Source organism: Hypanus sabinus, chromosome 7 (genome assembly GCF_030144855.1).
Source record: "Hypanus sabinus isolate sHypSab1 chromosome 7, sHypSab1.hap1, whole genome shotgun sequence".
Classification (NCBI taxonomy): domain Eukaryota; kingdom Metazoa; phylum Chordata; class Chondrichthyes; order Myliobatiformes; family Dasyatidae; genus Hypanus; species Hypanus sabinus.
Genome location: NC_082712.1, coordinates 48120157 through 48135547, shown reverse-complemented (window position 1 = coordinate 48135547; position 15391 = coordinate 48120157). Strand labels below are relative to the sequence as shown.

At 40.7% G+C, this 15391-nt stretch overlaps 2 protein-coding genes across 3 annotated transcripts in view; one reads left to right on the top strand and one right to left on the bottom strand.

The window, feature by feature from the left end:
• Positions 1–15391, bottom strand: part of ric1 (RIC1 homolog, RAB6A GEF complex partner 1) — a 139356-nt gene that overhangs the window by 54157 nt on the left and 69808 nt on the right. For both annotated transcript variants that reach the window (XM_059974635.1, XM_059974636.1), the window contains exons 9-11: positions 14452–14596; positions 13284–13332; positions 10670–10822 (exon numbers count right to left, since the gene is read on the bottom strand). In XM_059974635.1, coding sequence (XP_059830618.1) covers positions 10670–10822; positions 13284–13332; positions 14452–14596 — 347 coding nt within the window. The remainder of the gene's footprint in view (positions 1–10669; positions 10823–13283; positions 13333–14451; positions 14597–15391) is intronic.
• The window catches only part of LOC132396765 (endoplasmic reticulum metallopeptidase 1), a 133777-nt gene that overhangs the window by 115604 nt on the left and 2782 nt on the right, over positions 1–15391 (top strand). The window lies entirely within an intron of this gene.

Genomic DNA, 15391 nt, shown 5'->3' with positions numbered 1-15391 from the left:
TTCATTGATACATAGCAGTCCCAATGAGAGAGCAAGCGATAATGGTCCTGCTATTAGGGAATGAGACAGGGCAGGTGACAGAAGTTTGTATAAGGGAATACTTTGCATCCAGTGACCACAATGCAATTAGTTTCAAAGTAAACATGCAAGAAGCTAGGTTTGGTCTGTGGATTGAGATTCTAAATTGGATTAAGGCCAATTTGGATGGCATCAGAAATTATCTGGCAAGCGTGGACTAGAACAGGCTGTTTTCTGGAAAAGATAAACTTTGTAAGTGGGAGGCCTTCAAAAATGAAATTTTGAGAGTACAAAGTTTGCAAGTGCCTGTCAGGGAAAAAAGGTAAAGAACTGCAGGAAACCTTTGGCTTCAAGAGATATTAATACACTGGTTAAGATAAAAAAAAAGATGCATGGTAGATATGGGCAAGTAATAACAAATGAGGTGCTTATGGAGTATAAGAAATGCACGAGAACACTTAAAGAAATCAGGAAAGCTAAAAGAAGGCATGAAGTTGCTCTTGTAGACAAGGTGCAAACTTGAGATGTGCAGCAATGTTTCTTTTGGAGAGCAGTGTTTTCTTCTGTGGTGTCCTTCCATAAACATCATTTGTGTTCAGTATTTTTCCTATAGTGGACATGTAACTTTAGCAAGTTCTAGAGATTTATGCAGGTCTTTTGCTATTATCCTTGGGTTCTTTTTCACCTCTTTCAACATTGCACATTGTACTCTTGGTGTGATCTTTAAAGGATGCCCACTCTTAGGGAGGATAGAAACAGTACTGAGTTTCCTCCATTTGTAGACAATCTCTCTTACTCTGGACTGATAAACAAGTACAGGAGATGAGATGTTACGTTGAAATTGAATAAGATGTAGATGAGGCCTAACTGGGAGTATTGTGTGCAGTTCTAGTCACCTACCTACAGGAAAAATGTAAACAAGGTTGAAAGAGTATAGAAAATATTTATTAAGGATGTTGCCGGGTCTGGAGGACCTGATTTATAAGGAAAGATTGAAAAGGCTCGGACTGCATTCTTTAGAACCTAGAGACTGTGAGGAGATTTGATAGAGGTATACAAAATTATGAGGGATATAGATAGGGTAAATGCAAGCAGGCTTTTTCCTATGAGTTTGGGTGGGACTACAACCAGGTAATGGGCTAAGGATGAAAGGTGATGAGTTCAAAGTTAACATGAGGGGAATCTTCTTCAAAGGGTCACGAGAGTGTGGAATGAGCTGCCAACACAAGTGGTGCATGCAAGCTCTATTTCAATGTTTCAGATAAGTTTGAAAAGGTAACGTTGGAAGAAAGTTTGTGAACCCTTTGCAATTATGCATTAGTTTTCTGCATTAATTAACTCATAAAATGTGGTCTGATCTTCAACTAAGTCACAATAATACACAAATACAATCTACCTAAACTAATAACACACAATTGTACTACTTCTTGTCAATACTGAGTATAGCATTTAAGCTATCACAGTCTAGGTTCAAAAAAAGTATTACCTCTGGAGTAATGCCTCCTACAAAACCTATTTGGAGTCAGGTGTTCCAATTAATGAGATGAGATTGGAGGTGTGGGTTGTAGAGGTGCCTTGCCCCATAAAACAGACACACAAAGTCAGGTTACTGCTCTTCTCAAGAAAGATCTGTTTATGTGCACCATGCCTTGATCAAAGCAACCTTCAGAGGGCCTTAGAAGAATTGTAGATATGCTTGAAGCAGGAAAAGGTTACAAAAGCATTTCTAAAGACCTGAGTGTTCATCAGTACACAGTAAGAGAAATTGTCTACAAATGGAGGAAATTCAGTACTGTTTCTACTCTGCTTAGAAGTGAACATCCTGCGAAGATCACACCAATGTGTGATGCTGAAGGAAAAAAAGAATCCAAGGGTAACAACAAAAGACCAGCTGAAAGCTCTAAAACCTGCTCATGCAGCACACACAAAATGCTTTATGAACTCAGCAGGCCAGGCAGCATCTACAGAAAAGAGTACAGTTGATGCTTCAAACTGAAAACCTTCACCAGGACTGGAAAATAAAAAGATGAGGAGCCCAGTAAGAAAGTGAGGGGGGGGGGGGTGAAGAAGACCAACAAGGTAGGTGAAACTGAGGGGGGGGGGTGAAGTAAATAGCTGGAAAGTTGATTGGTGAAAGAGATACAGGACTGGAGAAGGGGGAATCTGACAGGAGGATAGAAGGCCATGAGTCTCTGTTCATTAGTCCACTATAAGAAAAACGCTGAACAAGAATGGTATTCATGGCAAGATACCACAAAGGAAATCATTGCTCTCCAAAAAAAGCATTGCTGCACATCTGAAGTTCGCAAAAGGCCACCTAGATGTTCCACAATCCTTCTGGGACAATGCTCTGCACAGATGAGAGAAAAGTTGAACTTTTCAACAGAATTGCATACCACTGTATTTGAAGGGCTCTGCACACCAACACCATAACCTCATCCCAACTGTGAAGCATGTTGGAAGGTGTATTATAGTTTGAGGCTGCTTTACTGCCTCAGGGCCTGGACAGCTTGTAATCATTAAGGGAACAATGAATTCACAGTTGTATCAGGACATTCACCTGGAAGTTGGATGCAACTGGAAGCAACAAGACAATGATCTGAAACACAAGAGTAAATCAGCAACAGAATAGTTGAAAAAGAAAACCCTTGTTTTGGAATGACCAAGTCAGAGTCCAGACCTTAACCCAATTGAGATACTGTGGCATGACCTGAACAGGGCTATTCATGCAAGGTATCCCAGAAATATTGGTGAACTGAGAAACTTTTGTATGGAGGAATGATCTAACATTCCTCCTCGCTATTGTGCAGCTACAGGATACGTTTGGCCAAGGTTACTGCTGCTAAAGGAGGTTCCACCAGTTATTAAATACAAGGACTCACATACCTTTACCAGCCTGGACTGTGAATGATTAAACAATGTGTTCAATGAAGACAGGAAAAGTACAATTGTTTGCATGTTATTAGATTAGGCAGATTGTGTCTGTCTGTTATTGTGACTTAGATGAAGATCAGACCAGATGTTATGGGTAATTTATGCAGAAAACCAGGTAATTGCAAAGGGTTCACTAAGTTTTTCTTGCAACTGTACATGGATAGTAGGGGTATGGAGGGCAATGGTCTCAGTGCAGGCTGATGGAAGTAGGGAGTAGGCAGTCTAAGTGGTTTTGGCATGAACTAGGTGGGCCAAAGGGTCTGATTCAAAGCTGTACTTCTCTATGACTCCATGTTAAACTTGATTCTGATACAGAAAGGGGAAAGATTGCTTGTATTTCCCTGTGTATAGAAGTGTGTTCAGAAATGTTTGTTTTTGACTGAAATAAATCTTTCTAAATAGTTAAATGGCAGTTCCAACATTTTATAAAGTTGATTATTCAGTTTCTGAAAACAGTAACATTCTTGAAAGTCCATTGGTGTTATAAAATAATCAAGCCAACATCAAATTACAGCAATTAATTATAAAAGTAGACAATAGCGGAAAACAGCAATTTTTAAAGAGACATTGTCACGTCAGGTGGGAAACAAAGATCAAAGTTCTCGTCAGGTGGGAGGGACTATAAAAACACATTACAGAAAAAGTTAATAGATTAACTGACTTGCCAATTGTTTCTGCTAAAGTATCAATAAGTTATCTTTCTGATGGATTCATCCCACAGCATTAACACGCATTGTTACAAATAAATGTTGATTAACAGCTTAGAAAATTACACAATAAGAACATTAAGACACAAGGAGGAAAATAGGCCATTTGGTCCACCCCAACCCTATTCTTCTGCCTTCTTCCTGTAACCTTTGATGCTCTTACTAATCAATAACCTATTAACCGCTGCATTAAATATACCCAATAACTTGGCATCCACAGCTGTCCGTGGCAATGAATTCCAGATTCACCATCTTCTGAATTAAGAGGTTCCCTTTCCTTTTGCTCTAAATGGGCATCCTATTCTGAAGCTGTGCCCTCTGGTCCTAGACTGCCCCCCTATAGGATCCATCCTCTTCATATCCACTCTATCTAGACCTTTCAATATTCCACAGGTTTCAACGAAATCTCCCTCTCATTCTTCCGAGGTTCAGTCGAGTACAGGCCCAGACCATTCAAATGCTCTTCAGATGTTAACCCTTTCATTCCCAGGATCTTTCTCAGGAACCTCTCTAATACCTGCATCCTTTCCTAGAAAAGGGACAAGAACTGCTCACAATACTCCAAGTGTGGTCTAAACCTCAACATTACATCCTTGCTTGTATCTTTTTGAGTTCAGTAAAACATCTTCTTCATCTCTTACGTTAGTAACTCTCAATGGGGCTGGTTACGTGTCCTACGAGGGCATTAGAAGAAGCAGAAATTGCCAGGGGGATGTTTGGGAGGGGGGTAGTTGGGGTGGGGGTGCTTTGTGGCACCCTAACTTGAGGCATGAGACCTGACCGACCATTAGTAGAGTAGAGTAGGTAAATAAAAGGCTGAGGCACTGGAACAACCACAGCTCTGCAGGCAGTGAGCACTCATCATCACAATGCACCTGAAACTCAGCAATTTCATCCGACCATACCAACCAAACAGGCATAATTGGGGATGCATAAATTAGTAACCAGGGTGCCCAACAGTTCTCCTTGACTTGCAGCACTGACCAAGTTCATACAATTTAACAATTGTAAGTTAAGTACACCCTCTCAAATTTCTCTACAGATCTATGGAAAACAGGTTGCATAACGATACAGTGGTGGCTGGAACCAAATAGTGAAATATAACCATATAACCATTACAGCACGGAAACAGGCCATCTTGGCCCTTCTAGTCCATGCTGAATGCTTACTCTCACCTAGTCCCACTGACCTGCACTCAGCCCATAACCCTCCATTCCTTTCCAGTCCATATACCTATCCAATTTTTTTTAAAATGACATTTTTAAAAAATGAAATAGAGCTAATCAGTAAACCTGCCAAACCCAAGGATTCCTCTTGAGGTGTTCAAAGCAACCTTGGCTTCATATGTGCGGAATTCATCTTCACCTGACCTTCCTCTGTGTGCCACTACCAGCATTGCACTTATAACTCACTGCCATCGTCAACACCTGATAGGCACTTCCAGTTTGTGTTATTTCTTTATTTTAATTTAGCCCTATAAATGATGGATAAATATCTCTGAGTCTGAAGGTGTTGAAACCTTGAATTCTAATGCTGCTAAGAAACAGAAACTGCAGAGAGTGCGTCAATACAATGTTACATACCTGGAATATAGTTTTATTCCATTCCTGTCAAATCAACGATGCCCCACATATCCTATTTTTAATATTGTACTGTCTAATGAAGCCATTAAACCATCAAGATAGCAGAAACACTTCGTAAAAGACACCCTGAAAAGGCTACTTATGGTATTACCCAGTTCCAGAAGATGAAAGAAGCATTTGAAAAGCTTTGCACGCTCCAGTCATTTGCCAAGAAAGCTAAAAATGGCCTTGATAGTGGTCTCATACACTTGGTGAAAGATTAATAATGCCTGTTGTATTAGAAGTGCTCACCACTGTTCTCAAATTGGATACCAGTATTTTAAAATCAATTCCTCTGAGTAATAACTCTACAGCTCATTGTGTTGACGAAATGAGTGAAGACACTATCAACTATGCACAGAGCTACAACAAACAGAATATGGGGAACAACTGGATTAGTTGACCGTGTGAGACAATGAGGTATTGCTAATAGCATATGTAAGGTTTAACAAAAATGGAGAAGTTTATGAAGAAATTCTCCATTGTAAAAAAGTTAAAAACAAATATCAATGGAGAATCAGTCTATGACGAGCTCAAAATGTGTACTGAGGATAAAAGTATTCTGATTATGAAAATGATTTCCTGTGCACAGATGGAGCACCATATGACAGGTTGCCATGATGGTTTAGTGGCATTTATGGAAAAAGAAATTCCAAGTCTGTTTGCAATCCATTGTGTAATTATCGTCAACATCTCACAGCCAAAAACCTCAGCCAGTGATTTTCAAGCCTGACTCTTGTAATATCTGCTATCAACAAAATTAAAGCTCATCCATTAAATAGCAGAAAATTTTGCCAATTATGCCAAGATAACAAAAAGTCTGAACACTTGCTTCACACTGAAGTGCGTTGGTTGTCAAAAGGCTGCTGCTTAAAATGTTTCTTTGATCTTTTCAACTGTTGAATTTTTACTCAAGGTCAACAAGAACTTGGGAAACAAGCTTAAACTTCTACGTGGAGATGTGGCATACCTAGACAAAATGAATGTTCTAAATATGAAACTGCAGGCTGAGAATTTCAATTTAATCGAGGCAAAAGTGCAGTGTCCACTTTTATAGGAAAATTGGAAATATGTAAGCAAAACAATGGGAGGAGAATGTTCTCAGTTTCCCTGCATGGAAAGTATGGCACTCTCTTTTTACAGATGGTGATTTACAAGAGTACTGTTTACACCTGCAGTCACTGAAGAAGGATTTTCAGAATCAATTTAAGGATTTGAATGATCTTGAAATCCAGACTGGGTAATTAATCCATTTCTTTGCAAGTGGAAGTACCGGAAGAGAGCTTCCAAGAAGAAATTATTTAAATTCAGAATAAAGAAGCAAAAACTCTTCAAAAAAATGTCAGTCTTTGTGGTTTGTGGCTACACAGTCATACAAAGTTTCCTGGTCTATGGAGAAGAACCAAGCTATTCTTCATTGTAATTCCATCCTAACTTGTTGAAAAAGGCTTCAGTGCAGTGAACCATGTACTCACAAAAAAAAACAGAAGCCACTTGGATATTGTTGTGTGGAGATTTAAGGCTGATTTATACTTCTGCATAGGCTCTACGCCGTAGCCTATGTAAGTGGCCTACGCCATTGTGAGCATTTATACTTGTGCACTGGTGTGTCTGCGTTGCTCTGCAATTCACCACCAAAACACTAGTTGGTGGTGGGGTTTCTATGCCACTGTGTTGAGTTTCTTCGTGTACTTTAAACAATAGCGGCTGGAACTGAGTGCATCATGTTAGAGTTGGAGCTAATAAATGTTGAACAAGAGTTACTTTTATTGAAATTACTGCAATGCAGAAAAGAGGGAAGACATTCAAATCATTTTCCTCTTCTCTCTCCATTTGAAAATGGCGGAGAAGCTGCTGCAACTGGAAACGCATAGGAGGAAATGCGACACTACCAAGTGGACCAATCACAGTTGTTGCGGTCTGTGTCACCACGATGCGTAGTTACATTTTTGGGGAAGTGCGCGTCAGACTATGGTGTAGGGTAGTGGTCACCAACCCGTCGATCTCGATCGACTGGTCGATCTTTGAGACTTTCCCAGTAGATCCCGAAAAAGAATGAAAAATAAGTACACAAATACTGCTGAGAGATTGTTTTCGGGTTGCGGGGTTTTTGTTCTGTTCTTTCTGCCCAGTGCGCATGCGCAAAGGTCCCCCACACTACAAGTGTACTTCAGTGGTCCCCAACCACCAGGCTGCGAGGAAACAATATGAGTCAGTTGCACTTTTCCTCATTCCCTGTCACGCCCACTGTTGAACTTGAACCCATGCGAGGTCATCGGTCGCCTAAACGCGCAGATGCGGGAAGACCCGACGCTATAGGGCCGGAGCGCGGACAGATGGGTGCCGCCTCTGAACCTGATTAGCACACCGAATGTTCATGGGGAATCTGGTGCTAAAATATTCGCAGACAACCTAATTTGGGCTCAAGGTTTCGTAAGTATCAGAGCAGCTACCTCGCTGCGATCTAATGAAACAAACTTTTGTCAGTCGATAGATCCTACAAGGAGGGCGGGCGCGGGCCTCTCACTCTCCTTGCTCGGCTGGCCACTCTGTCTGGACTGCAACCGCCATGGCCCCGGCACGGGGACCCCCGGCCCTGACCTTGTCCTCTCACCCCACCCATGACCAGCCACACCTGGCCAGGGCGTCTGGCGGCAGGCGGGCAGAGGATGGAGTTTGGGCCAGGAGGCTGTCTAATGAGGCAATGAAGCCCTCAAAACTGCTTTGGTACCTTGAGTCCAAGCACCCTGCACTTAAAGACGAACCCATTGAGTTTTTTCTGCGGAAAAAACGTGAGCAGGGTGGGACAGCAGCTAAGTGCCGAGAGCTGTGAAGGTCGTGTTTAACACCTCCCCCCCATTGGCCGGTCCGCAATGATATTGTCAATATTAAACCGGTCCATGGTGCAAAAAAGGGTGGGTACCCCTGGTGCTTATGCATTATTTTTACTTCCGGGTTGTGGGGTTTTGCTTCCGGTCTTTTCTGCCCCAGTGCGCATGCGTGTGACTAATCAATTTGGAGTCGATCTCGCCTTTCACTAAGGCCGAGATAGTGGATCTTGGGCTTAAAAAGGTTGGTGACCACTAGTGTAGGGCATGCAGCTATGCCGTACCTACGGCGTAGATTCGACACAGTCATATAAATTGGCCTTTAAGGCTTTTGCTCTCACTTGAACCAGATATTTCAACTCTTGCTAAAAACCATCAAGCTTAAGGATCACATTGATATTGAAAGCCTTCGTCAGTGCACAGGTACTGTGTAAGCTAGGTTTAAAGACAAAAAAATTTGAAGCAAAATTATTTTTCTCATGTTATCATATGGTAGACATGTTCTTACACTATGGGGTGCCAGATAGTATACTGTGCCCAAGAGGGGTGGCTGGCAAGTATGAAGGTGCTTTAGTGGGGCACTGGGCTAAAAAAGTGTTTGGGAAACACTGTCTCACATAATGAGACCATCAAACATATCTTCCACTCTTTTTTAAGTATTCCAAAAACAGTGCTTCTTCCACTGTAGCCTGGTCCATTTTTGATTGATACCAGCACAGCACCTCTCCATGTAGATGTTTCAAAGTCTTGGAACCTTTCAGTTATGGGCTATAGTGATTTATTTGATATTTTTCCATTTACCTAAATGCTTTATGCTGTGTACAATGTGGTCTGCTCACAGACTTCAACCAAGAGCACTTTAACATCTCCTTTCAGCTTGCAAAATTAACCATATTCAGAAGTTTAACACTCAAAACAACAAATCTTCCCTGAGAATTGAGAAACAGATATAAAAAATATAGACACAAATGTTCAGTGACTTAAACCTTGTCTCATTTAAAACCCCTTGGGAATTTAATCTTTTCGGGAATTCACATGATCATAGATTTTCCTTTTTCGTTCTTTTTTCATTCCCTTAAACTTCAGAATCAGGTGTATTATCACTGGCATGTGACGTGAGATTTGTTAACTTAGCAGCAGCAGTTCAATGCAATACATAATCTAGCAGAACGAGAGAAAAAAAATAAATAAAATAATAAAGTAAAAATATAAGTAAATCAATTACGGTATATGTATATTGAATAGATTAAAAAAGTGCAAAAACAGAAATACTGTATATTCAAATGTGAGGCAGTGTCCAAAGATTCAATGTCCATTTAGGAATCAGATGGCAGAGGGGAAGAAGCTGTTCCTGAATCACTGAACGGGTGCCTTCAGGCTTCTGTACCCCTACCTGATGGTAACAGTGAGAAAAGAGCATACCCTGAGTACTGGAGATACTTGATAATGGATGCTGCCTTTCTGAGATGTCCTGGGAACTTTGTAGCTAGTCACTAATTATGTACAATTGAGAGATATTTCAGTAACTTGTTAAGGAGATGGTAACTCAAAGTTTAGAAATGACATTGAATACAGGTTGAATACCCCTTGTTCGAAATGCTTGGGGCAGTAAGTGTTTTGGATTTTGGAATATATAATGAGGATAGATTGGGATTGCCATCACTTCAACTGAATTTATGTGCTACCAGTAAGTAGTCTTTGTTTTACACTTGCTCATCACACAGACATACTTAACAATAAAAATTATTACATACCATTAACAAAATGAAAATATCATGTGTGCAAGATAACAAAAACAGCACAGCAAGCTTTTAATCTCCACCTATGATGTCCTGGTTTGATAAAAAGGTTATAGTACACTGTATTTGTATTTTACCTTTTTTCAGATTTTATGCAAGATGAAAAAACAATCAGCATTGTAGACTTGTTCTGATGATAGATTTTCATCAGTGACGATCTTGGCAAATACATCAACAAAATTCTCTGCTGCAGATGATCAGCAGATGCTTTATTACCACAAATCTTTAAAAATTTAATGCCGTGCCTTCTCTTAAATTTCTCCAACCAGCCTGCAAAATATTTACAATTCCCTCTAATTTTTAGTTTGTCAGGCTAGACCTTTGCTTGTTTCATGATCAATATACTGGTAAAGCTAAGCAGCATATGTTCACTCCAACACTAACGAATCCACTCTTTTGATTCAGGATATTCATTATTTGCTTTGTGCAGTTTTTTTCCTATTTTTCCATTAACTTTTGTTCATTAGACATGTAAGGTCACTTCTCAGAATTGGCTGTGGTGTGCATCGCCTGGGAACTTCCTCAGCACCTTGTGGAACCTTCCTTTTGTGATGTCATGTCAGCACTCAGAAAAATTCTGGATTACAGAGGTTTTCAAATTTTGGATTTTCCGATAAGGGGTATTCAACCTGTACTTCATTTAAATTTCATGAGAAATATTTGTGACCAAAATGTACTGCTCAGAAGGTAGTAATATAATGGATAAAACAAAGATATTTTTCTAGTGTGTAATTAATAAAAAAAATTAGCTTGTAACCTACCATGCAGGGATTAACCGTTAGAGCGCTTTTGATGAATTGAAATTGAAGAATTTCTGCTTGCTGTATCACACTTTTATTTTCCAGGTCACTTTTTATTTGTTGAGTGTTATCACTGGAAATTGCCCAAAGGTGGTAGCCTTCTGCACCCCAGCTCTGTGAACACAAAATAGCTTTAAAATACAAGAAATAAGAAAAACAAATTTGAAACCACCAAATATTCCAAAAACAACAATTTTCAGTTTTGTTCCAATCAATGGGAACACTATGTCCCTTCATCTCAGAAGCATGAGATTATACAATGTAAAAAAAAACACAGCTACGAATCACTCCCCATATACACTCAGTCGCCATTTTATTAGGTACACCTTGTCATTAATGCAAATATCCAAGCCAATCATGTGGAAGCAGCTCAATGCATAAAAGTATGGAGTCATGGTCTAGAGTAGTGGTCACCAACCTTTTTAAGCCCAAGGTCCCCTACCTCGGCCTTAGTGCAAGGTGAGATCGACTCCAGATTGGTTAGTTACATGCATGGCAACTGGGGGAGAGGGGGAGAAAAGACTGGAAGTAAAACTCCGCAACCCGGAAGTAGAAGTAATATATAAACCCCAAGGGTACCCACCCTTTTTTCGCACCGTGGACTGGTTTAATATTTGACAATATTCTTGCGGACCAGCTGACGAGGGGGGGTGTTAAACATGACGGGAATATAGCGATACTCGAAGCAATTTAGTTTTTACTGCTCTCGGCACTTAGCTGTTGTCCCGCGCTGCTCATGTTTTTTCCGCTGAAAAAACTCAGTAGGTTTGTCTTTAAGTGTGGGCTGCTTGGACTCAGGGTACTGAGGCAGTTTTGAGGGCTTCATTGCCTCATTAGACAGCCTCCCGGCCTGAACTCCAGCCTCTGCCCGCCTGCCGCCAGATGCGGTTGGTCGTAGGTGGGGTGAGAGGACAAGGCCAGGGCCAGAGGTCCCCGTACCGGGGCCGTGGCGTTCACAGTCCGGAGAGCAAGTGAGGAGAGCAACAGGCTCACGCCCACCCCCCTTGTAGGATCTATAGGCCGAGAAAAGTTTGCTTCATTAGATCGCATCGAGGTAGCTGCTCTGATACTTATGAAACCTTGAGCCCGAATTAGGTCGTCTGCGAATATTTTAGCACTGGGTTCCCCACAAACATTCGGTGTGCTAAACAGGTTCAGAGCCGGCGCCCATCTGTCTGCGCTCCAGGCCAGTAGCATTGGCACTTCCCACTGGCTGTACTCTGGGCCAGAAGCATCAGCACTTCCTGCTGGCCGCGCTCCAGGCCAGTAGCATCGGCACTTCCCACTGGCTGTGCTCTGGGCCAGAAGCATCAGCACTTCCCGTCGGCCGTGCTCTGGGACAGTAGCATCGGCACTTCCCGCCAGCCGCACTCCGGGACAGTAGCATCGGCACTTCCCGCTGGCCGCGCTCCGGGACAGTAACATCGGCGCTTCCCGTCGGCCGCGCTCCGGGACAGTAGCATCGGCACTTCCCGTCGGCCGTGCTCTGGGACAGTAGCATTAGCACTTCCTGCCGGCCGCGCTCCGGGACAGTAGCATTGGCGGTTCTCGCCGGCTGTGCGAGGCAAACACTGGAGCAAGAGTATCACTGCATTTAGGTGACTGATTACCTTGCGTGCGTTCAAATTCAACAGTGGGCTGACAGGGAATGAGGAAAGGTGCAGCTGACTCATATTGTTTCCTCGCGGCCCGGTGGTTGGGGTTCACTGAAGTACACAGTGCAGTACGGGGGAGCTATGCGCATGCGCACTGGGCAGAAAGAACGGAACGAAAACCTTGCAACCCGGAAACAATCTCTCAACAGTATTTGTGTATTTATTTTTCATTTTTTTTCGGGATCTACTGGGAAAGTTTCAAAGATCGACCAGTCAATCGCGATCGATGGGTTGGCGACCACTAGTCTAGAGGTTCAGTTGTTGTTCAGACCAAACACCAAAATTGATAAGAAATGAGATCCATGTGACTTTAACAATGGAGTGATTGTTGGTGCCAGATGGGGTGGTTTGCAGGGGTCTCAGAAACTGCTAGTCCTCTGAAATTTTCACATACAAAAGTCTCTAGGATTTATAGAGAATGGTGCAAAAAACGGCCAGTGAGCAGCAGTTCTGTCAGCAAAAACACCTTGTTAATGAGTGAGGTTATATGAGAATGGCCAGACTTGCTCATGCTGACAGGAAGGTGATAGTAACTCAAATAACCGCCCGTTACTAACAGTGGTGTACAGAAAAGCATCTCTGAATGCACAATACGTTGAATCTTGAAGCGGATGGGCAACAGCAGTAGAAGACCATGAGAATACATTTAGTGGCCACTTCATTAGATTCAGGAGATACTTCAAAGTGGCCACTAGTGCATATACATTACTGATAGGTCATTGTCGAATAAAACTTACGTTGCAATTTTAAAAAACACGAATAATTTGTTTATAAACAATTTTTTCTCAAAAGATCACTATCTTTTCCCATTGAACACAGTTTTCTTAAATGTGTCTCTACTTAATATACAATACATTAGAAGACAGTATAACTTTCAAACACCGTGAACAAGACTTTCACTACCTCTGAATTCTACTCACCATAGAGCTGATTTTAATGGGATCCTTTTTTGTGCCATCAGAATAATGCCTTCAAAGAGGTAATTTATAGAAATAATTAATTATATAAATGTACAAGCTTCCAAAAATAACTTCTAGTAATTCTTAACCATTAATGCATATTTCCTAGTCTTTAAGCTAATCAATACATTTCAGCAAATAAATGCTGAATTTTCTAATTTTACACATTAAGGACAATATCTCAAAATGATATTTCTGAATTTTTTTCTGTACTTCTGGAGTACAATTCCAGTTCCATAGATAATTTTCACACAAGCCAAGACAGAAGGTTGATAACCTGCATTAGGTACATCTCCTGTGCTCAAATGAAACTTTAAATTGGAAATGCATTGCAGTAAATCAAGATTCTGAACTTCAAATGCATTTTCTATCCCTAACCTGGAAGATGAAGTCAATTACAGTGCCTTTGCTATCATCTTAACTGGGAACTGCTAACCAAGCAGAAAGCAGGATTCAAACTGATCACATTTTGCAATTCTTCGTAGACAGTCCTTTTTCCAGCTTGGCCAGCAGGACCAACAAATTAACTACCAACACACTTGCAACATCTATCTCCATCCTTCATACTCCTACTGTTGGTGAAATTATTCCACATACTCATATTCAAACTCAGTCATTGCATCAAATCAAGTTTGCAACTTTTTCAGTCTCAAGGCTCTCTCACAACTTTCAATTCCAACCTTGATCCTACTTTTTGAATCTTGTATGGTATGGTATCTCACATTGTGAGTATGGCACTTTGACTTAAAGTAACATTGTAAAGTATTTGCAATATTAAAGACACAATATAACTGAATTATGAAAAATAAAACCTGAAGATCTAATTTGCTGAAGAGCATTCTAACTGTATGCCACTGTGTTTAACATATGACAAGAAACACACAGCAGAAAAATATATATGGCATAAGGAATGCTTTGGAAACCATGTTGGAGACTTCAACTAAAATCAAAATGCAAAGTATTATGTGGTATCTTATCAAATAATTTTCTCTTAATAATTTTCAAGTCACCTTGTGCCATATTTACATTGCTCAGTACTGAAAACCTAATTATGAATACAATTTCTGCATTGCATTTAGTCCTCTACAACAACATTGCAGAACTTTTAATTACTGAAGGAAATACTTACGCAAAATCTCCACCTAATGTGCAAAATAGATGAGCACCAAAAACACTCCACAAGGATAAGCCTCCACAATCCCACGTAACCATAGCAACACTCCAATCAGGTGACCATTTGACCAATTTCACAGCTCCTGTTTTGTTCCAAATATCTGTTCAACAGAAAGGCAGAAATGAATATTGAAATGCAGTACATGCAGTGAAGTTCTCAATATACAATCACACAGTATTTAAGATGATTAGTAGTATCACATTTCTTTCTCTTAAAGATATTTAGTGCAGCACCAAGCAGAACATTTACAGGACCAGCAATTGGGTTCAATTCCTGCTGCTGCCTGTAAGTGTACACTCTCAACATGAGTGGGCTTCCTCCGGGTTCTCCGGTTTTCTCCCACATTCCAAAGATGTACAAGTCAGTAAGTTGTGGGCATGCTATGTTGGCACTGAAAGCATGGCAACATTCGAAGGCTGCTCCCAGCCAATTCTCAGACTATGTTAGTCATTGACACAAGCAACACACTTCACTGTATGTTTCAATGTATATGTGACAAATAAAACTAATTTAAGATAATGATCATGCTCTCAAGTGTCATGTCAGTTGAAGATCAGGAGGCTTGATGTTCTTTACATAGTCTTAAGTTAGATTATTTTTGGTTCTTGTGTGAAGAACAAGAATGTGTTACAATTTACAGCAAATCCCATCTACTTGCAATTTGACATGTGCTTCAATTTATTATTTTTAAAATTCATTTCATGGTATGTGCAAACAAATGATGCAAACAAGGGATCAAGGGGTCTGTGTCATTGGAACGAACAACTGCTCATCTCATGTAAGATTAAAGCACTAAAATAAATGGCTCAACATCTGAGAAGAAAGGTTAAAGTCACTCCACCGTTATTTAATGTCAAATCAGGGGGAAAAGAAACAAATTGGAAAATAAGAATAG